General features: G+C 43.4%; 1 protein-coding gene across 2 annotated transcripts in view; it reads left to right on the top strand.

Annotated features, from left to right (window-relative positions):
- Nucleotides 1–23,584, top strand: part of AFF4 (ALF transcription elongation factor 4) — a 51,372-nt gene that overhangs the window by 17,297 nt on the left and 10,491 nt on the right. For both annotated transcript variants that reach the window (XM_034066627.1, XM_034066628.1), the window contains exons 2-15: nt 1,459–1,585; nt 2,767–3,558; nt 4,926–4,970; nt 5,797–5,883; nt 10,718–10,754; nt 12,207–12,255; nt 13,515–13,535; nt 14,074–14,128; nt 15,072–15,109; nt 15,461–15,623; nt 16,114–17,031; nt 18,635–18,723; nt 20,919–21,156; nt 23,253–23,350. In XM_034066627.1, coding sequence (XP_033922518.1) covers nt 1,459–1,585; nt 2,767–3,558; nt 4,926–4,970; nt 5,797–5,883; nt 10,718–10,754; nt 12,207–12,255; nt 13,515–13,535; nt 14,074–14,128; nt 15,072–15,109; nt 15,461–15,623; nt 16,114–17,031; nt 18,635–18,723; nt 20,919–21,156; nt 23,253–23,350 — 2,757 coding nt within the window. The remainder of the gene's footprint in view (nt 1–1,458; nt 1,586–2,766; nt 3,559–4,925; nt 4,971–5,796; nt 5,884–10,717; nt 10,755–12,206; nt 12,256–13,514; nt 13,536–14,073; nt 14,129–15,071; nt 15,110–15,460; nt 15,624–16,113; nt 17,032–18,634; nt 18,724–20,918; nt 21,157–23,252; nt 23,351–23,584) is intronic.

Here is a 23,584-nt window from a genome sequence, read left to right on the forward strand (position 1 = left end):
GGCTTTAACTGGAATTAAATCAGATCTTTTCTCTGTTTAAATCCTACATGTATGAGAAACTGGGCTGCAGTGTGAAGAATAAGCTTGTAAAGCCTCCAAGTTCTAGAACATGTTGGCCTTTAACATCAGAATGATCCAGGCAGTTTGCTCACCCCATTTCAGCATAGGGGTCCCTCTCAGGAAGAAGCCTTGATGTTCACTTGCAGTTACATGAGTTATTGTGAGTTTATCTTTTTTGGCATCCTCTTAGATGCCACTCTGTTCAGAGTAATAGACAAAATGAAGCCAAATGAGTAAGGAATTACAGTGAGAGGCTACAATGTTATTAAGGTGACAAGACTAACGGTTTTGAAAGCGGTTGATAGGCTGAAGTGTTGTTCAGGATGGAATAACTAGGTTTGTGCAGCTCTCCAAGGCGTGCTGGAGCAAAGAGATAGATCTTTAAGTAATCAGGCAGCTGCCTAAAACCACAGAGCGGTGCTTTTCTAAGCAGATGATATTTTCCTTGTAGACTGCAAATTCTATGGAAGAACATCTGTTTCTTTCCTGGAAGCACCTACCATAGTGCTTGCAGATCGGTAAAAGGCACACGTATAAATCTCTCAATACAAAGTGTAGCACATGCTGAAAGAGTTGGTACCACCTGATGTAGCATCGTGTTTACTCCTCTAAGTCCTAGTGCTTTATCAAGCTCAGAGGGAATCCTTTCCAGCTTTCTATTTTTATTCTGGTATATCCCTTTGACGTGTTTCTGTTAAGCAGCGAGACCGAACTGTGGAGCAAGATTTATAAGAGGGGAGATAAGGAGGTTTTTAATGTGCGTTTTTGCAGTAGGAGAGCACTGTATGGTCTAAGGCAGAATGTGCAGTATTGCCAGAGTTCCCCTGAAGTTATTGCTTTGGGTGGAAAGGTCTTTAGGGAGGAAGGGAGGAAGAGAGACCTGGAAACAACATCAAAGCTTGAGGTTAGGATCTGTGGGCGAATGGGTGCCAATAAATGTATGTCAGCAGCAAAAATAAACTAAATCTACAGTAGAAATCAGGCACTGGATGGGTGGGGGGAAAAGAGAGTAAAATTCAGAACATCTGGGGGATGTGGAGGAGCAGAAGTGTTTTGGAGATGAATGGGAGATGTACAGCGTGGGCTGGAATAGCTAAATGATTCAAGCAGGTGAAATAGCTTCTTGCCTGAGGACTTTGTGGGTTTTTTTCCCCTTTTTTTATTCCTGCATGAGCTTTCGCTGTCAGTTGTGAGCTGCAGGTTGTGGGCTACAGCTCCCCTAAGTGTGAAGTGCCTTAACCTGGGCAGACACCTTTAATGTATTGAGGAGTGAGGTCAGTGCGGGGTTCCTCACCGCGGTCAGTCTCTGGGCAGGACAGGTCTCGGGGCTCATTTGTGCTCTCCCATCCCTCCCCTCCCCTTCCCTTCAGTGATCCACAATTCTCTGTTTGTCTGCAGCAACATGAACCGTGAAGACCGGAATGTGCTGCGAATGAAAGAAAGGGAAAGGCGAAATCAAGAGATTCAGCAGGGTGAAGAAGCCTTCCCACCCAACTCTCCTCTCTTTGCTGAACCCTACAAAGTTGTGAGTTTGTGCTCAGTTCCTAGAGCAACCTCATATTCTGAATTCGTTTCTACCTGTCGTCTTTTTAGATCCACAGCTCTTACATCAACCGAGTGTTTAAGCAGGGCTTGCAAACAAGGATGGACGATTACTAACCAGCCCTGCTGGCAGATTTATGATCTGTCTTATCTGCCAAGGGGTGGCTGCTTTGTAGGGAGTGAGAAAAGGGATGATAAACCCATAAATTTCTTCCCCTTCCTTCAGCTTTTGCCACAGTGATTCAGAACAATTAAACTGTCCATTGTGTTCTACCAAATTGCTGCTTTTGGGGTGCGTTAGCCTGTTGCTAAACTTTCTAAGCTTCAGGCAATGTAACCCAGAGCTGGGTAAGTTCAGAAAGAGAATGTTTAAATAGGAGGTTAATTTTAGATGCTGAAATGCCTGGTGTGACAGAGTTATCAGCTGTAACTATAGGCCAGGAGTTTGTATCTGATTTTCCAGTTTGTTTTGAAGGAGTTGACCCTGATCTTTACAGCTTTAGGCCTGTGCTGGGTTTCCTCCCAAGCCTGCTTTGCTGAACAGAGCTGGAAAAAATAACCTAAATCTGGGCTAGCTAAAAACGAACCATTTCAGATTATATTTAGGTATTCTGTGCTTGATAACCAAATCCCACACGTATGAAGTTAACTGGAGCTGGTTGGGATGCATGGGTAGTGGTGCAGTGTACCTCATTTGGAAACCAAGCTGCTTATGTAAGAAAGAACCCTTCCAACTGTTGGCAACAAGAATTATGCCAGGATAAATAGCAATTAAAAATGAAATACAGAGCTGAGGTTAAGCCGATTTTATTTTGCTGTTAATTAAAAGCTTTTAGGGCTGCTGTGTTCTCTGATAGAGAAATAGTCTTTAAGGCGACAGGAGGCACCTACAGCTTCTAAACTTGCATCCAGCTCACCAGTTCAGTATCTGAAGCAGTGATCAGTGCTGTTTCAGCTGCTCCTGCTGCTGAAGTACATATTTTCCTTACATTTTAGGGAGTTAAATTACTACTTTAAGAACTAAAATGGGGATTTAGAAAGAGTGGCAGAAAACCATGATCTTAGCCCTGAAATTCAGTGTAACTGCAGTAGCTGTCAAACCAATGAACTGAAGGGGAAGTTGTGACTTTTTTAAAGCATTGTTTGTTCCAATTCTTTCCACAGACCAGCAAGGAAGACAAGTTGTCTAGTCGGATTCAGAGCATGCTTGGTAATTATGATGAAATGGATGATCTTATAGGAGACCGCTCAGTACAAAAGCTTGTTGGAATCCCCAAACCAACTGTACCATCAGCACCAGATGACAAAGCAAACCAAAGTTACTTTGGTGATCAGAGACATAATCCCAGCTCCCATCAGAGCAGCAAATGGACTCCTGTAGGACCAGCACCTAGCACTTCCTCGCAATCCCAGAAACGGTCCTCAGGTTTACAGAGTGGGCACAGTGCTCAGCGTGGCAGTGGCAATAACAGCGGCAGCAGCGGCCAGAGGCACGACCGTGACTCCTACAGTAGCAGCAGCAGCCGCAAAAAAAGCCAGCATGGGTCTGAACACTCCAAACCACGTTCTTCCAGCCCTGGAAAACCATCTGCTGTTCCTTCGTTGAGCTCCAGCCATTCAAGATCTCATGGAAGTGATCACCACAGTAAAGAACATCAACGTTCAAAGTCTCCCCGGGATCCTGATGCTAACTGGGACTCTCCCTCTCGTGTACCCTCATTTTCGAGTGGACAACACCCTAATCAGTCTTTTCCACCTTCACTAATGTCCAAGTCCAGTTCAATGTTGCAGAAACCCACAGCATACGTAAGGCCAATGGATGGGCAGGAATCCATGGAACCAAAGTTATCTTCTGAACACTACAGTAGCCAGACTCACAGCAGCGGGGTGAATGAGCTGAAGCCTAACAGCAAAGCACATCTAACCAAGCTGAAAATCCCTTCTCAACCTCTAGAGGTAAGTTGCTGTTAGTTTCCTGGCTTCTTGAATGGGAGTCCCTTTGGGCTGGGGTTTTGCAGCTCCTTGAAAATCCCAGTCTGCATAACTAAGATTTAGTTTTTAGTAAGCTCTGGGTTTGTTGTTACATGAAGCATCTTAAACTTAGGCAGTGAAGAATTGGATTTTAACAGGGGAATGCACAAAAGTAATTGCATTTTTCTTCTGCTGCTTCCATGTGGATAGTGTGATTTCGATTCAGTAAAGGCTCTGAGACATTGAGAAAGACTTAGCAGAGAGGCGAATCTTCATAGAGTATTTCTGTAGTCAGAAGGTAGTAAAGTAGTGGGATATTCATAACTATCTTGCCAGATTAGATACATACATTGTTGTTTCTGGGAGCCACGTTGCCTTAGACTGGTGATATTGTCTGTGTCTATCAGGTTTCCTTTTGAAGTGTGTAACAATTACTAGACGTGATCATTAACCTTCACCTAGGGAAAATAAGCAAACCCTAAAGCACACTGAATTGACCAGGGTTCAGAACGTTTATCAGTTATGCTGGATACAAAATACTATTGGATTGGCAGCTTTTAGCAGCTTGGGAATTCTTGAGTGGTTAAGGCACAGACTGAGTGCAGCTCACTGACAAGGAAAGTGCTTTTCTTAATAGAAGTGTCATTGCCTCTCCTGTTTAACTGCTTGAATTGTGGTAGAGAATTGAGCTAGAGAAAAGCCTTCCTGGGATTTCAGCAAATAGCGAAGTAAAATCCAGGACATGGGGAAGGGAATTGGGAAAGAAATTATTTTGTTATTTGTGAAGACTTGACATGCTAATGCTGGTGCAGTGAATGGTGTCATTGCTTTGCTCCCTCTGCTTATAGCAGTCAGGGGGCAGGAGGTTCATAGTGTCATAATTATTGCTGTTTCCAGATTCAGGCTGTGGTTCTGTTTGGCCTCGTAATGCAGTTTGCCATGACTGTGTGTTCATGGTCATGCATTTGAGTTCTGATATTACCCCTGGCTTCTTCCAGGAAATGATGGAAAGCTTTGTATGATTCCCCTTCCTCTCTCTCCACAAGTTTTTAATAGCACTGACAGGCTGTGATCTCTTTAACTGTCAAGTGAAAAGTAAGAGAATATTGTCACAGCTTTTGAGATCTCATGTATTTGATTTTCATAACTGGCTGTGACTCATACCATGAAAATATGAATCTATCTGAGACTAAAATTAATGTTGATGAAAAGAATTAGCATGGCCTGTTTGTATCTAGGGTCCATATGAATCATGCCAAGGACTGAAGTTTATTTTTAACTGTTTCTAGTCCCTGGGATCTTTTAAGGAAGATTTGCTTTAGGAGATGTTAACCCTGACTTTTGATTTGTAGGCATCAGCATCTGGTGAGGTGAGCTGCGTGGATGAGATTCTAAAAGTAAGTCCTCTGTGCTTTTGTTCCTAACTTATTTGCTCAGAATACAAATGTTCCTAAGGAGGTGGAAAGTACTCAGCAGTTGAGTAGTGCCTTTTAAATCGACTTGGCTGCAAGTCATTACAGGAGGGCTCTTCAATTACTCCTCTAGCGTAGGCTGGCTGGGGAAGACTGAAAGCAGAGCTGGGCTCTGGGCAATGCTGGGTGTGCACATCATCTCCTGGATATCCTCCCTGTATTCCTGTTCTTGCAGGCCACCTCCCTGTCAACCAGAATTGCCCATTTCTTCCCCCCAGATACAGTCCTCATATCTTTCAAATTATAGTAATTCTTCTGGTACCCATGACAGAGCTTTCCCTTCTCTTCTACCCGGGTTATTTTCTCAAGTCTTCACGTCATGTGTCTACTCCATGGTCCTTGGAGACACCCTGAGGGAACACTTTCCTGCTTCAGGTGTTTGATTTTTTCCCCTTTTCTCCTCAAACTTCATCGGTTTCCCTTTCCTAGGATTCTTCTTTCTACCCCTGCATCCTTCATGTTCTCTTCACAGTCTGAATTGATCAGACTCTGCCTTCTGCTGCAGTTTATGTTCAGGCCAATCCATTTTATTGATTTATGCTTTCTGCTTGTTATTATGTCTTGACTTGCTGTTCTCATAGATAGCAATTTAAAATTTAGCTTTATGTGCAGAATCCTTGTTACCCGTTTGGCAAATAAAGCTTAGCAAAGTGTGGACAGTGAGCTGGAAATGGAGAGGCAGGGTTACCAATAACTTGAAATCTTTGCTTTAATTTTTGTTAATAGCTTTCCTTTTTTGTTCTGGTTGTAGGAGATGACCCATTCTTGGCCTCCTCCACTGACTGCTATTCATACACCATGCAAAACTGAACCGTCAAAATTTCCTTTTCCAACAAAGGTCAGTGCTGTAGCCAAACGCTGAATGCTGTTGAAAGAGTAACTCTTGTTAAAGAGCAGGGTTTTGGAACTCTCTTAACTTCAATTCTTTATAGTTCTGGCTTTGTTGCAGTGCTTTGTATCTCTTTTATCTTGCTTCACAACAACATCGGTCAGCAGTAGCCTTATGAAGAATGCCATTGGTTTTCCTCTGCTTCACACACGCACAGCAGTGAGGTCAATAATAGAACTTTCATTGTTTAATTTCATAAATTCAAACCTTCTTCAGGATACTTGTGAAGCTTGAAAATGCCATTGAGCCTTTTTCCCTGTAGGGAATCTTTGCACCGTTTTGTGTAGAGCCAAGCAAGCATGTTTGTCTCCATCTGGTAGAGTAAATGTTAAGAAATTTCAATGTACTTTTCCACATAAACTGAGTTTTTCTCATCATTTTGAAGTCCTTTAATAGTGCTGTTAGGTCTTACGTTTTCAAATACCAAGAATATGACTAGAACAGTTTAAAAATTGATGTTTTGCTAAAGAAATTTTCAGATCCTTCCAGAAGATCCCTCCCCAACCTCCCATGTACTGAATAACTACCGATGTGTTTAAGCTATTAATTGTAACGAGAAATCAGTTGTTCTTTGCTGCTGTTGACAGCACAGGGCACGTTTCCAGGAGACCTGCTGGAGCTGACACCTCTGAGGAAGGAGTTCTCTTGCTGGCTGCTTGCTGCCTCCCCCGGGGCCGGGTCAGCAGCCCCAGCTCCAGCGTTTCCCAGCAGACAGGCTCTGGTAATGATTTGCCTTCAAATCCAGCTCTGCTGTCTGCAGTGCCTGGAAGCTGCTGGGTAGGCAGGGCAGATAGCTGGGGGGGTAGCGACTTCTGCAAGCATAGCTCAGCTTGCACTAGCTGACTCATCCAAGACTTCATGGTTTGTTTCCTGTATTTGCTGATTACCAGAGCAGGATTGAACTCAATAATACAGTTTTATTCCAGACTCAACGTATCTGAGATGGATTGGGGTGCTCCACCCCAAACTTGGCATAACTTCAGAGTGAAGAAATTATACTGGTTGTCTTCATAATAATGAAGACTACCCTTTTCCTGGCCAGACTGCTGCTCTAGAGCATTGCTTGCTGCTCTCAGTTTTCTCTTGGAAGCAAATTACTCCCCAAAACAGAACAGTTCACTAAGGTACTTTAGGAAGATTCTCTCACTGAGGTCTCGAATGTAATCTGTCTGAACCAATTGTTTTATGTGAGTGCTTTGACACCAGCTTCTTTCAGCCAAAGGTTCCAGGTCTCACATTGTAAGTGCACATCCACAAAACTCCCACAGGCTGATGCTCAGTTAAACAGTTCAGATTCCTGTGCTGGGTAATACCACAGAGCTATGGGCAGTCCTGGAGTCATCACCATTTGTATTGCATGTTCTGTCTTCCTCGCTTCTCTCCAGTGAGCTGAAAATGGAGAACAAGCCATAGAGTTCTCAGCCTTCCTTTTGAAGGCATATCTAGAAATAAATCTCCTTGTCTAGTTCCTTAACCGTAGATCAATATTAGTCTTGCATATATTACCTTCACTCAGGGATTAGTTACTGTGTGACATAAAACTGCACTTGAAATAGTTCTTAACATTTATTGTAAAAGAAAGAAATTCCACATCTTTCCTTGTCAACAAAGGTACTTCACTGCTCTGGATATTTATTCCTTCAGGGCAATGCTCCCCTTCACTCTCATTTTAGTACCTTTGCTAGAACTGCTTTTGTTTGTGTTTCTCTGATGTTTGCCTCAGTTTGGGAAGAAAGGAAGTGTGCAGCGATAAATGTGTCTCTGCGATGCAGAGAGAAGCTACGTAAGATTGCATGGTGTTGATAATGTTTGAACAAAAAAGGTAGGTTGTGGGGTTTTGAAGCGATCAACCCGGGTTGTGCTGCTTCACCCCGTGTGCAAGAAATTCCATTTATGGCTGCTTGGAGTCTTCTGACTTTGTGCCAGCTTTTTCATTTTGTGGCTGCACATCTTAGCCATGGAGCTCTGTCAGAGTCTCTCTCAGCATCCAAAGCCTATAATTTCCTCTGCCTTTCCCCTCTGTCATTCTTGGCAGCAGCATCTTTGCAGGATTCCAGTGAGTTAGTGAGCCATAGGCTTGTGCAGTCTGGACCCAGAGCAGGATTCAGAAAGCAAAACAGAACAGTGGTTTGCTTTAATCAAGCAGTACTGTTCGGGGCAAGCTCATTCTCCGTGATACTGCGCTCACTTCATTGGCAAGTAATGTGCTCAAGTATTTCACAGCATTCCTTTTGTGGGCAGAAGTTTGGTGTGTTTTGCCTGCACATAGAATTCAGCTCCCTTTGGTGAAGCAGTCGATTTTCTGCTAAGACTGTTGGGATAGGATTGTTTTCCCTACGTGTAGATAGTGAGAAGCTTGAAGGAACTGACTGGGGCCTCTCTGGTTACTATAAATATATCTAACAGTTGTCAGGAAGTCTTTGAATCAGGAGATAAAACTTCATGAAAATAGGTCAGGGGAGGGTTTATGCAGAAAATGAAGATTCCCGAGTCTTGATATAAAGTGTTACCGGTGACCCAATGCTATCATTTTGTCCTGTGCAACTTTATTAAGCCATGGGCTTGCAGTGAAAATCTCCAGAGACATAGGCATGTTTGTAAGGTAGGTTAAACCCAGCTGTTTGTTAGAGGGTGGAAGCTGTCTGTTTCAAAGCAATGTGAGAGGATTGGCAGGTTTTGTCCCTGCAGACCTGAGCAGTGACTTGGAGGCATCTCTGGAGATGAGGACCCTGTCTCCAGGTTTATTCAGTGCCTGCTCCTTGTTGGAGTTACTGCAGAGGTCCATCCATCCTCAGATCCCTCAAGCTGCTGCACTACAGGAACGTCTGAGAAACAGAAATGAGACCTGACCTCAGATTTCAAGCATTAAATGGAAACTGGGGCTCTGGCCAAGCTGGTAACCTGCAAATGAGAGCTTGGTACCCCACAGCCATCCTGTCCCATTGGCCAATGCTTTTCTCTCCACAGTTTTTGTGTCAGTTTTTGTTTCCTGCTTAAGTGTCTTCCCTGTTGAACCTCAGCAGCCTATTATACTTTGGTTAAAAGGGTTTCCTTCCTTTAAGTTGTTTTTAATGTCTTTCTTTGTGAAGCAGACCTTTAGAACATGCAGCTATAAATAACTGGAGTTGAAAGGAGAGCTTTTTTAAAAAAAATCCCTGAGTTTCTTAAAGAAATATTTATTCAAAGGCAAAATGGATGGCGAGAGAGTTGGAAAAAGTTGCACATCTCAACATAACACCTCATTAAAGCGCACTTCACTGAAAGGCTGCTCTGTGCCTTAGAAACGGGAAGTTGACTACAGCGAGCAATTAGGCAGGTGTTTGCTGCAGGGTTTGTGATACACGTACTGGTAGGAGCAGGGCCCGTTCCTCCTCCTGTGCTCACCCAGTGCAGATGCTCCAGAGATGTGGGGTTTGACCACTGTGTGGTCTTAACCTCTTCTTTGACTTGGAGTTTGTGGCCTTCTCTAAGGTGATAGTGGCAAAAGGCAGTAAGGGAATCATGCTTGCGCTCTTTGTATCTATGTAAGGGGTGACAATCAGGTTTTATTCTGAAGTAAGCATAGCTGTTGCTTTCCACTGAAGTCACAAGGCTTCTCTCCAAGCAGCTTCACTTTGCAGGTTCATTTTACTTTCATTGCCCCTTCCTTTGTTAGTAAAGAGTAGACGCGTTTGCAACCCCTTATTACACGGAAAGTTCCCAATCAAGTTCCCTATCAACAAACTGCTGCTTTCATGTTTGAAATAAAAAGCTGAGGGAAATAAGAAATACCCAAGGGAGCTTTGCTGTGCGGAGAAAGCTTTTGTGTGTTTAAAAAGCCAGATTTTGTAAACTGTGCCCGTAACTGCTGCATGTCACTGCCGAGGCTGGTTGGGAAAACTGGGTCACAGCTTTACCACAAATCCTGGAATTCATTGTTGAGTTGCAGTTCTGATTTGCCACTGCCAGGGCATTTAAGCAAGAAGTGTGTGTATAACATCATGAAGTGAGCCAAAGATTTTTGAGTTAGATTTATGGGGCCAGCATTTGTCCTCATTTTAAAAGGAGGTCAGGAAGGTCCTATTTTAAAAGGGCACTGAGCCTAGAAGTAGGTTTTCAGTAACTCGGTAGCCTCTGCCTATTTGTTTGTTGAAACAGGATTGTAGGCTTTCAGAAAGCAATTATACAAGTGCTAACGTTTGCAAGGCTTTATCTTCCATGGCTTGATTTACAGGTAACAGATTCATTATATACCAAAGGAAGCTGCATGTCCTTGTTTACTGGCTTCTGTACAAGTGACTTGTCCAGTCACATGAAGATGTGGCCTTTGCAGGGAGGAATGACATGGCAGCCAGCTCTGCTCGGCTGCATTTGCCAGGACTGGCTTGGAGTTCAGGTGCAAATACATAAAGGCAGCAGCAAAGCTTATCCGTGTATAAGGAAGATAAAGAAAAAGCCACTGAACAGCTCCTCTCTGTGCAAACATACATGAAGATGGGGTTTATGGACATTACGTAGGGGTTTTGGTGTTTCGGCTGTCATCTAATACAACTGCATGTGGTCCTTCATAAAGCTAAGCAAGTGGGAAAGCTGCACTGAGGAAGAGGAGTTGGAAGTGCTCCTTCCCATGAGGGCTGGTGAGAGGTGCTGGGGCCCAGGTAGCAAATCCCTCTTGTATCGCTGGGTGTTTTCTGTAGCGGTTGGGTGCCCTCCTTTCAGTCAAAAGAGCAGCTTGCTTCCAGCATGGCTTTTGATGTGTTAAAATTCCCAATGAAAACCCACTTGTCGTCTTTTATTCCCTTAGGAGTCTCAGCAGCCCAGTTTTGGCACGGGGGAGCAGAGTAAGTATATGAAACTTCCGGTAATATGTTCAGTGTTTTGGTTGTGATCCACTTTTCTCAGCACCTCCTGCTCTTTAGAGAATGAGACTTTCCAGACTGGTGTTGGGATGCAGTCGAAGTTAAGAGTTTCTTTACTTCCTCAGGTTTTAACATCTTGAACAATTGCTTGCTTCTGTGTCACGGTTCTGTTTTCATCTAGAAAGCTGTAACTGAGTTGCAAAGTTGTTATTGTCTTCTAGGGAGAAAATAGTGGTTTTAATTTGTCGTTTGTTCTAATTCTGGAGAAAATGCCTCCCTCTGTGCTTCATCGGACTGAAAATAGCAGAGTCCTAAACCAAAGCACCCCGTACAAAAACCAGCTCCCTGCTTGGAGATATGCTGCAAACCGAGATAGGGCTCATGCTTACACTGCAGCCTCACTGTTTGTTTTCACTCTGTTATTTTAAAAGCAAAAGCAAGGACTGGAGAGGAACTCACACAGTAATAGGCTCAGTAATAACATTGAATTTCATGCCCCAAAATGCATTTTCAGATTTCAAACAAAAGCAGCTTTAAGTTCTCTTCATCATTGTTTTGAATATTACTGGAGTTAATAACAGCACAGGTAACTGCCAGGTAAAATTGAATTAGATTTGTGCTGTTCCCTTCCAAAAGTCTTTCCATCTCCTCTGGAAGTGATTGAACAGATTAAATAGGAAAAGAGGAATGGTTTATTCTTAGATATTCCCATGCAGCTTAATCTGAACACCTATTACTGTGGGAAATTAAGGAAATAACTCAAATCCAGAATGCTAAACCATGGCCTTTGTTACAGGAGCAACTGATCTTTAGGGCTGTGAGTGAAGAGGCAAAGTTGATCAAAACCCAGTGCCAGTTTTCAACTCCTGTTTGAATTCTCTGGGAAGCTTTTGACAGCCCCAGTTCTGGTTTCTGTTCTACCCTTAGCTATTTGCCAGAGCTAAAGAAAAGGGAAGGAAAAAAGCCCCAACCCAAAAAGCAGGTCACATTTGGGTGTATTCCTGCTTTAAGAACTGACTTCTGACTTTGATTTCTGGATGTGAAGATTGGTCATTTACTCACAAGCTGCATAGGGACAGGCTGATTTATATCCTGTATCCTGCATGTTGAAGGCAACAAATCAATCTTGATAGAAACAAACCAGCTTTCACACCATCAGTAACTGTGTATTGGTTCAGATGACAGTGATTTAAATAATTTTCTGGAGTTTCTTGATTGACATTTGCTGTGTTTAGTGTTTTGTCTCTGTATCCACTCACTTCTCCGTTTCTTTTGGTCTGTTGGAGAGTGTACCTTGTGTCAGTTAGTTACTGCTTTCTCCTGTCTACTCAGCTCTTCCTGGTTTCTCTCTGTCTGTATCCTCTTGGCAGCTTTGGAGTGCCATGTTTTGCTGGCTGAGTTTTCACTTTACCTTTCTTCTCTTTCTTCTTCTAGAGCGTTACAATCCTTCATCAAAAACATCCAATGGTCATCAGTCCAAAGCGTAAGTGGCTGCTGAGAAAACCTTTCACAACCAATAGTTGGATCTTAAGAGACTTGGACAATAGCAGTTTCTTTCGCTAGGATGTGTCAGCTCTTGCACAGACACTTTCACATACTTCTGCTTGACTGGCACAAAAAGGGGATCATGGTTAAGCAGCCATTTTCTGGGACGTTAGACCAAGTATTGCTCACTGGAGTGAGTAACACACACCCTGTGCTGCCTCTCCATTCCCCTGGCTTCTTGTCAGTTGTCAGGATAAATGTGTGAGAGTGTGGACTTTGGAGTCAGCTTGGGAACCGCAATGGTGTCAGCACATAGGAATGGGCAGGATGGGGCAGGACTTCCCAAACGTGTGCATTGCAGAGCTGTCAGCTGGAAGCAGCTTGTGGTGACAGCACAGATAGGGTGGGAACTGGTTTGTACTGGAGGAGACAGTAAAGTGTGTTTGGGTTCTAGTTGAGTTTGTTCTGCTCAGTGTCTGAACTGACAGACATTTCCATTAGTTACACGCAGACCCAATGTTTTACTTTGTCAATCATGAACTGGAATTAAAAAGGCAGATGGAATATTCTAGATGGCTGTAGTCCACCTTTCTCACACCTGGAAATCAATACAAGCTGTTAAAAGATTGTTTCCAAACAAATATGGCAAAGAAAATCAATGATTAGCAGCTGGTTGTATGTTTAAGGAGAGTGTTTGTAGATTCTGAAAACTGAGTTCACATTTGTTGTGATGCAGCCACAGATGAAGTCTAGTTCTGCTTGTCTGTGCGCATGTTACAGTGTTAGCAAGATTAAAAAGCCTGTGAGAAGGGAATAGAACAAAAAGAACCCCCCTCGGTTATTGTAGACATACAGTCAGTTTGTTTAAGATGCTCACCTGCAGCCAGTTTAATGAGTGGTGGAAATACAAGTTCACCATTTGGCTTTGCTTCTGTCACAGCAGTATAGACCAAGAAGGAACTGTCCTATTCCCAAAGCTGGGGGCTGTGAGAACAAGAATTGGTGTTGGACTGGGATGTGCAGGAAGAAAGCTGAGATGATGTTTCCTGTGACAACCCAGTTTGAAATCAATAAAACCCCCTCAATGGTTGTGATATGGTCAAAAGAACTTTAGAAAGGGGAGAAATACATCTTTTGTAGCAATTTCAGAACTAGATGCTAGAGGCTGGTGTTCCTTTTCAGATCACCAGTAGAGCAGCTGGGCTGTGAAACTCAGATGTGTTACACTTCTAATCCTTTCTCCTTTTCTTTTTCCAGATGTGAATCGAACCAGACAGAGTAAGATGTTTCATTTCTGTAATCAAAGGCGTTTTCAATAAGCACAAAAGCCCTGTAGTCTTGCTTGGTGTTTTCAGTGCGTTCACCTATTTTGTGTTGTGAAACAGTGTGTGCATGTATGACTACCATCAATAATGATGGCGTTGAATAATAATAATTATGGCTTACAACAGTCGTGGGGCTGCCATGAGACAGGAAACAGCCCCTAGTGTTAGCTTTCTTCATTCTATTTAAAACAGTATTCCTGGCCATTGTCTGTAAGTTAACTCCTCCTGCATCAGTAAATTGTGTCAAGTTTCCTTTCTGAATTGAACAGAATGGACTGAGGAGTCTCAGTACCAGAATCCTTATTCATTCTCCAAAGAATGACTAAACTCACTGTTCTTGAACGTTAAATGCTAGAACGGTGTCTTGTGGATTTCACCCACGCAGCCTGCTCTGTAGTATAAACAATAGCATGTTGAAATATAGAAGAATGCTTTGAAAGTAATTAAAAGTACATGGAAAAACTTGTCTCACTTTTCTCCCTTTTACTTAGTATGTTGAAAGATGATTTAAAACTTAGCAGTAGCGAAGACAGCGATGGAGAGCAGGTATGTTCCTTCAATCAGTGCTTCCGAAATAGAGCAGTGTTCAATATTCCACCAGCAAACTGGGCGGCTTAAGAGATGGTTTATGATTAAAAACCAAATGGGATGTTTTTAGACAAACCTCCTAAATGTAAACTTGGGGAAAATTGCCTGTTTTGTGGAAACAGTATGCTTGGATTTAGAAAATCTTGTTTTACTGATTTCTGATGGGCTTTCTCTGAACATAAAATGGCAATAGTGTGCTTTAAACATACAGGGTGGCCCACCATTTAAAGGTAGAACCTTTCATGTTCTGCCACTCCAGCTAAAGAGTACATGTATAAACTTCTCTGCACATTAGTAGCTTGGGACTGTGCTTGGGTAATAGGGGATGCTGTATTTGTAAGCAGGAGTATATAGCAGCACCTTTATTTTGTGGAAATGTCTCTTTTCTCCTTTTAGTCAGTATTAACTTGGTGCAGCTTCTGCCAGAAATGGCATTTAGCTAAATGAAAAGTCCCTGGAGGGTCTGTGCTACCCTGCAGTGAGCCACGCTCCTCTCCTGCTCTTCTGCCGCCTGTCCCCAGCTCTAGTACTTGGTTTTCTTCATGCAGAAGACCTGAGATAGTACATTCAGTTGGTTAATTCCTGCTGCTCTGGCATTTGGGGATATGTTGTAATAGATTGAACAATCTCATTCAGAAAGGTGAAAATGTAGTGAGTGGTGGAAATAGAAGCTCTTAGAAGTGCAGTCAGAATGTGTGGGACTCCGAGATGATAGATTTGTGGTGAAAACTTGGAGAAAACAACTCTGGTTTTCTGTATACAGAAAGTGCAGACAAACTTACACTGCAGCAAGCACTGAATTAAGGTGCTGTAAAGGCTCTGAATTGATGCTTTGCAACTGAAGTGTATGTACAATCCTAAATAACTTCTGGAAGTTTCACACTCATTTTCTTGATTGCAGGACTGCGATAAGACAGTGCCAAGGAGCACACCTGGAAGGTAGGCATTCCTGCTGCATTGTGCAGGGAGAGCAGAGTGCTGATGTTCAGCACTGTCAGCACTCCTGACTTCTGAATTTCATGTCTGTGTTTCACCTTGTGTTAAAGCAAAAGGCAATTAGAATTGAATCGGTGGTTAAATAGCACAGATGCTGCTAACTAAGCTAACTGCTTCGGGAAGGGGAGAAACAAAGACTGGTGTTTGTTCCAGTGTGAACTGTGTTCAGTTATGTTGAATTTTCTCCTAAATGTTGATTAGAATACTACATTTTATTGTTCGTAATGCAAGAATTCTGGGATGTGTTTGTGCCTTGGGTGGTGTTCGTTAATTTTCCCTCATTTTTGTTTTCAGTAACTCTGAACCTTCACAGCATAACAGTGAAGGAGCAGATAATTCACGGGATGACTCGAGCAGCCATAGTGGATCTGAAAGCAGTTCAGGATCTGACTCTGAAAGTGAAAGCAGTTCCAGTGACAGTGAAGCTAATGAACCATCCCAGAGCGCATCCCCCGAGGTAGGGTTTGACATGGATTTGGGCTCTCTTCATTGGCTGGGCATTAATCCTGAGTTTTAAAGGTAGAAAAGAACAATAAAGTCATGGGATCATTTTCAAGATGAGCTGTTCTTTTGCTGAAGTACCTGTGATTGCATATGGTAACAATTATCTACACAAACACACATTTGAGGTTTGAATTTGAGGTGCTTTTGACCACCTGTTGGGGAGCAGAAGTCAGATATGGTAACAGCACCCTACAAAGTTGCAGGCTCTTAGTGTGGAAAGCTGTGGCAGCAAATATTGCTTGTTGCTAGCAGCTGCTCCAGAGGAAGGGAAGAGCTGTTATTTATACCTATATTCATTAACATCTATCTCATTCCTTGTTTATCTCTGTTATTCTGGGTGTACGTCTTGCTTGGCCTGCAGCGTGTTAACTGCTGTGCCATGGGAAAGATGGGAGAAATGTGAAATACTTTATGTAACACTGGGTTTTTTGTTTGGTTTTTAGCCAGAGCCACCACCAACAAACAAGTGGCAACTGGATAACTGGTTGAACAAAGTCAACTCACACAAAGTATCACCAGCTTCTTCCGTGGACAGCAATATTCCATCTTCCCAAGGCTATAAAAAGGAGGGACGGGATCAGGGCACAGGGAGCGGATACACTGATCAAAGTGGATCCAAGGATTCCATTTCCTCTACACCGGGGCGAGATTCCAAACCCACTCAAAAGGGCTCGGAGGGCAGTCGTGGCAGGCAGAAATCACCTGCCCAGAGTGACAGCTCCACACAGAGGAGGACTGTAGGTAAAAAGCAGCCCAAGAAAGCAGAAAAGACATCTGTTGAAGAGCCTAGAGGAGGTCTTAAAATAGAAAGTGAAACCCCAGTAGACATGGCAACAAATATCCCTTCCAACAGGCATAAGGCAGCCACAAAAGGCTCCAGAAAACCCAATATAAAGAAAGAACCCAAATCTTCCCCTCGGCCTACAACAGAGAAGAAGAAATACAAGGCTTCAAGCAAATCTGCCCAGAAATCCAGGGAATTCATAGAAACAGATACCTCATCCTCTGATTCAGATGAAAATGAGAGCCTGCCTCCTTCCTCACAAACACCCAAATATTCTGAGAGCAATAGGACTCCTGTTAAATCTTCCATGGAGGAGGATGACAGCTTTTTTCGGCAAAGAATGTTCTCTCCTATGGAAGAGAAAGAGCTTCTTTCACCACTCAGTGATCCTGATGAAAGGTACCCACTCATTGTGAAGATTGACCTGAGCCTCTTATCAAGAATACCAGGGAAGCCTTACAAGGATGCTGACGCACCCAAAGTGGAAAAGAAACCCGTGCCAGAGAAGCACACGAGAGAATCCCAGAAGCAGCCGTCTGACAAGAGTTCTACAAAAGGCAAAAGGAAACACAAGCAGGTGATGATTTTGTAGAGAGAGATGTGCCTGTGCCTCAGCCCCTTAGGGCATTGCTGCTGGTGTCACACACATAGCTCAGCGATGCAGTTTGTACCTCAGTGTGGTGCCTGAGCAGTTTAGGAGATGGTTTTGTGTTGTGTAGAACACATGGATCATCCCTGTGGAGGTAGAGACTGTTGGGATTTTCCTTTGAGGTGAAAAGGGGAAGGGTGAAGGTTGCATTTGCAGGTGAGCTCATGGAGATAGCACAGCTTCTGTACCTGTGAGCGCTGCATCTTGCCCTCTCATGCCTCCGCTTGATCTGGCACAGCCCCTATTGCACTGCAGGCCACCTCAGGCAGCTGATCCAATGGAAAATTCACCTGGCCAAGAAAAAGGTGAAAGCTGGATCAGCTCCATGAGCCAGTGAGTCATGCAGCTGCATAGTGCCAGGACAAGGGATGGGGCAGAAATGGGCCGGGGGCATGGCAGCGGCAGAAACTGTGATCTCAGGGGTGCTGCTCTACTGGGAGCAGAGGGATCTCTCCATAATGATACTTAATATTTTGCAAGAAAGCATTTCATCTTTTCACCTATAAATAGATAGCAGGGATGCCTGGGGGCAGGGAATGGACAGGAATCGATGGGGAGCTGAATAGAAGTGATACTCTTGAGAGGGGGGAATGGTGAGAAGAAGTTGGCAGTGTCATCTTAAACTGCTTTTAGAAACCTCAGAATAGAGGCAGTCTGTATAAAGAGCAGACCTGTCAGAGGGACTCAGTGATCCAATAAATGTTTACAGATTCCTGGTTTCCATGCAGTCAGCGCTGTGCAACCCTAGCTCAGGAGGTCACAAATGGGATTTCATCATTAATATTTCATTTTGACAGGGGTTTGTCAGTGGTTGTAAGACTGACATCTGGAATTGAAGGATTACGTGGTTGTGTTCTTTCTTTTGAGGGTGCTGAGGCGCTGGCACAGGGTGCCCAGAGAAGCTGTGGCTGCCCCATCCCTGGCAGTGTTCAAGGCCAAGTTGGGCACAGGGGCTTGGAGCAAGCTGCTCCAGTGGAAGGTGTCCCTGCCTGTGGCAGGGGGTTGGAGATGGGAGGAGCTTTAATGTCACGTCCAAGCCCAAATATTCCATGGTTCCATGTTTCTGTGATACCATTCAGAGTCATTTGAGTCTCCAGAGGAGACGAATAGTTTCAGTTAAACCAGTTTTCCTACCGAGCAACCTAAGAAAAGTTGGCCGCTTACTGAAATGAGTGCTTTAAGGAGACCTTTATTCACTCTGTTGGTACTTTCAGTATTTCATGGTGATAACATGCTTGTACTAAAATAAACAGCTTGGCTGCTGATTCTTTTATGCAGGTTGGGAATTCAGAATCCAGACTTTGTATTCTGTTATGTTCCAGTACTGGGGTCTGGTCTAATATTTGATATGGAGTAGATACTGTAGGGCATATCCTTGTCATCTGTACCTATCTTGTACACTGCAAAACACCTGCTGAATTAAGTCTCTTTATGCAATGTCACCACTGTCAGTGAGGCTGTAACTGTGACTGTCAGTGAGGCTGTAACTGTGGACCTTTGCCTGGATCTGTTTCTTGTTTGATTTACTCAGAACGAGGATGAGAACAGAGCCAGTGAAAGCAAGAAAACAAAACTGGAAGAAAAAGCTCCATCAGGACACAAGACTTCCAGCAACAGGGAGTGAGTATCTTGGCTGTGTTCTCACCACTGAGGGCTCGGGGTGTTCAAGGAGATGGGTGCCCATCTTCTCCCCTCTCCTCCTTGCCTCCTCCCACCACGTGTTTCCACACTATGAAGCAGTTGGTGACATTTCATTGTTTCTTACCCTTCAGACAGAATTCCGAGTTTCTCCTAGCAGTTGTTGGAAATAAATTTCCATAACCAACAACATTGACCATAGACAGTTGTTTTACTTAATAGAAGCGAGATAACCGCTCATGTGAAGGGTTGGTGTCTTATGGAATCAGTGCTTCCTGGTTTTACTCTAATATACAGCTGGAGGTTGTTTCGGTTTAGAAATCAGCTGTTTCTGCACATTTCCAGCAAAAAACCCAGCTTTTTTGGTCTTGCAAAATCTGTGCTTTTAAATTCCCCACTCTGATAAACTGCAAAAAAAGTGTAAACTGCAAATAAATTACTTAACTGGTTTAAATGTAGTTTAATCCCAGCCGGCAGTTAAGTACCAGGCAGCTGCTTGCTCACTGCAATCCTCCAGTGTGAAGTGTCCCTGCCCATGGCAGGGGGGTTGGAACTGGATGATCTTAAGGTCCTTTCCAACCCTAACTATTCTGTGATTCTATGGGGAGGAGAGTTGGGAAGTTTATTAGTTGAAATAAAATACTAATAACTGTAATGAAAAGGGACATAACCAAAAGTGAAAGAGAAATAAAACTCAAGGAAAACAACCAACCAAGGGATGCACAAGACAGGAGCTCACCACCTGCTGACTGATGCCCAGCTCATCCCTAAGCAGAAACAATTCCCCCCCAGATTCTAGACCGGGCATGGTGTGATATGGTCTGGAATGTCCCTTTGGCCTCTTGAGCCTGCAGCCTCCTCGCTGCTGGGGCGTGAGAAGCTGCAAAGTCCTTGACTTGGTGTAAACACTACTTAGCAACAGCTGAAATACCCGTGTGTTATCAATGTTATTCCCATACTAAATCCAAAGCACCTAGGAAAAAAATTAACTTTCTAAGCTAAAACCAGCACACTGCATTGTATGGGAAGCTGATGGCTTTGAGATTTAGATCTGTGGATTTAGCCTCACATTTGCTTGAGAGATTAGCTAAGGAAAGTGTGAGTTACACAAAAGCAAAGTAATGCGGAATTAACAACTCAATAACATTGTTTAATCCTCCTTCAGCTGTTTGCTATTTCTGTAAATTCACATGCTTTTTGGACTAGGTGTTAGGCTGTGTATTTCTTGGTGAGTCTTACTCCACAGGAAAAAGTAAGTTTTTTTTTTTCCACTGCCTTTTCAAGCTGCTGTTTCAGATCAAGTGGCTGAAAACTGGTATAACTATGTCATGGAAAATGTTTCTGTATAGTGAGTAATGGCCAAATTACAAATAATGTGAGAAGCTGCAGCACATCAGATGCTAGAAAGCTTGTTTGCCCATTCTGAATTAAACAGTGTCTTGCTATTTGCTAGGAAACAGATGTAGAATAAGTGGATGCATTTCCAGCTTGATGATGCTTTTTTACCTGTTATTTCTGATACTTGCTTGACTGCCACTGCAGCTATCTGAAGGACATAGAACAAAATTAAACTCTGTGATCTTACAAAGGTAATCGGTAGAAATAATTATTATGGGAAGCCTGGAACAGCCAGTGTTAGCCCTCAGCAGCCAAGTAAGAGTGTACTGAAAGGCTGCAATGAGAAGGCTTTCCAGATGCCTGGGTTCCAGAGAACATTTATCTGGACCATCTTCTATCTGAGCTGTTAGATGATGAGTCGGGAACAGACAGCCTGGCGCTAACGCTGGCATCCATTCCTTACATCCCTAGTGTTCAGGGTGGATGTTTTATGGAGAACTCTTGGAGGGGTGTGGTTTTATGGTTAGAACTTGTCTGCTGTGTGTTCAGGTCAGGACAAATGAGATGGGGAAAGCGAGTTCACTTTGGCTTCATAGGAACCTACTCACCAGGATGATTAGTCTCTCTCTTTCCCTCCATATCTGCTTTGCCAGGTTGAACAATAAAAATCTGCTTTGTTTAAAAAATATATCAGGTTTAAGTAATAGATGTATTCAAAATAATAAAGAAAAGGTTTTTTTGGGGGGGAGGGAGTTTGTTTTGCGGGGTTGGTTGATTTCATTTTGGGGTTTTTTTTCAAGGAAAGAAACCCCAAAGCTGAATTTGTTCCCTTGGTCCAGGTCCTCAAAGCCAAGTGCTATTAAAGAAAAGGATTTGCTGCCATCTCCTGCTGCCCCAGTCCTGCAGAAAGATGCCAAGCAAGAGCATGGCTCCCGGAAGAGGACGGTCAGTCAGTCCTCATCCCTGAAGTCCAGCAGCAACCTTGGCAAAGAGGGCAGTGGTGGCAGTAAAGGCAGCTCGTCTTCCAAACAGAAGAAAACAGAGGGCAAGGGTTCTAGCAGTGCTAAAGAAACCAAGGTAAAGGGCTTTTCTGTACATGCCTCTTGCTTTGCATTGCAGTTTGGTGTGCTCAGTGTGATCTAAAAAGCAATTTGCAGTTCAAGTTAAATGCAGTTGGTTTTGGATCTGTATTGTGTCGTGTCCTAGTGCTTGAGTACTTTGGAAGTCTATAAATTAGAAGACAATTCGGGAGAGATTGTGGAATACTAATGCTTATTCCTACCAAATGTGTTTAATCATCTTCTGATTACTGGTGCTGCTTCCGTATTGTTAAATCTGTTAGTAAAATATCACCAGAAAGCTGTTTACACAATGGCAAATGGAAGAACGAGGTTACTCTTGCTTCATTGGAGCAGATACAGAGCTTGTCCTGATTTCTAAGGACAGCAGGAGCTCAGTCCACTCTCAGTGCTAGGGTGTGAAGCTGTAGCTCTCATGTCATGACACTGTGGGACCACAGAAAGATTATTTTAACTCCAGGAAAGGAGCATGCAGCACTGGCTGTGGTTGGAGTGGAGAAAACATGGTTATAAAGAAAGATGGTGCAGAAAATGGTTTTAAGAGATTTAGGTTAGGGAGATATTTCAATGTGATGGAATTTAAAAATATGATAGGAAAATTATACTTTTAGATCACTAAATTTAATGTGCTTGTTGGTCAGTATATAAGGGTGTAGAACTGGATAGAATTTAGCCTGTGAAGGCATCTGAGAGCGTAATGTTGAATACCTGTGATGCGCAGTTCCTGTTGTATAACCAGTTTTGAGCAGTGTTTAACTGGGAGGATTTCACCTTTCTGTGTGATTCCAGTGTGTGCTGCAGGTGCTGGTGTGGCTGCCTCCAAGCTCTCTGCAGCAAAGCCCCAGGGCCTCTGGTGGGCTGCAGAAACTCCAGTAGCTGAAGGAGCTTCTAAACCTCAGTAGCTGGATTTGCAATGGGAAAGCTCAGAAGCAAAATCCAGCAATGCTCAGGAAAGAGAATTGATTTGGGGAGGAGTGAAGCAGCAAATAGACATTAGTGATGGCAGAAAGCAACTTAGTCATCAGGGTGGGGCTCTTGAATATCTGAACTTGGGAGATGCTGTGTTAGTGCCATGGCAGTGCGGTGGGATTGGAGGAGCCTGGCAGGGCTGTGCACATCAGTGGCTGCATAAGGCACTTCCAGGAGCTGCAGATAGTGCCTTTACTTTACAGGCTTTGCCCTTTATTTGTCAGCATAGAAAATGTCCTGAAGCCAGCAGTTAATGTGTGAGATGTTTATCATTTTATTCTTCACATATGCTTAGTCATACGTACTTAGTAGTGAGTACTCCTCCTGCATTGCACTGCATGTTTCATTGCTGTTTCTACATTACAATGGCAGATAGCACGTTGCTGTGCCAGTCTGGTGCCTTGCAACTCCAGGATCCTTCTGATAAGCAATAATCTGATAAGTGTTAAGTTATGAAATATGTCTATATAGATGGCCTTTGGTCATGTTAAATCAAGAGAGCAGAAAACACGTATGAAGCTGGGGAGCTGTTTTATATCATTTAGCAAATAAAAATGTGTTCACTTCTGATTCATAGCATGTTCCTAGTGTCCAGTCTTTAGCCTGAAGTGTCATGTTGAGCCATAATTCAGAGGAACAAGGGCAGTGTTTTGTGAAGACAGCTACTTTTCTCCCTGATGATGATGCTTATTCTTCCAAAATACTCTTTTTTCCAAAGCAAAGACGTTCAGCTGAGTGTATTGTTGATAGAAAAGAGAAATCATAATAATCATCAGCTCTTTGAAAACCAGGACTTGGAAACAGAGACATGGGAGATTCAGGCAGGGATTTCCTGGCCTGGGTGTATCTAGAAAGCTTTGGCTGCGTTCTTTCTTCTAATGGAGATCCCCTGTGTGTTAGACTGAGGAGCTTGGTTATAGCCTCTGTGCCAGCAGCAGGTGAAAGCCTCCAGGAAGCTGTGTTGCTGTGTGTGGTGAATGGCAGCTGAACCAGCTGCAAAACTGACTTTATTGCATATAATATATGAAATCATGGGAGGAATGTGTACAACAGATGCTGTTCTTGAAGGCAAAGAAGATGTAACTGATCTTTACATTTATTCCTTGGCACCAATTTTCCTTTCAGGAAAAGATTCTGACCAATTCATCCAGCTGCCCTCCTGTGTCTGCTCAGTCTGCGGAGAGCTCAAAGTCAAGAAGAGCAAAACTTGTTTTTGATGATAGGTAAGAACAGCAGAAGGTGCCTCTCCCTCTGTGGGGCCAAGCTCCCTGTAGAGAAGAGCTGTTGTCTTGCTTCACTAAAGACCTTAGGTGCACACTCCTACCCTGGGGAGCTCTATGTTGTTCCTGCAGTGCTGTGCTTGTCTGCCTGCTCCCCGGGCCAGTGCCTTGGCAGACAGCACAGTCCTTGAGGAGGAGCTGAAGCCTGCTCTGCACATTCCTGCCGAGCATTAGAGG

The sequence above is a fragment of the Melopsittacus undulatus genome, chromosome 10 (genome assembly GCF_012275295.1).
Source record: "Melopsittacus undulatus isolate bMelUnd1 chromosome 10, bMelUnd1.mat.Z, whole genome shotgun sequence".
NCBI classification, from domain to species: Eukaryota; Metazoa; Chordata; class Aves; order Psittaciformes; family Psittaculidae; genus Melopsittacus; species Melopsittacus undulatus.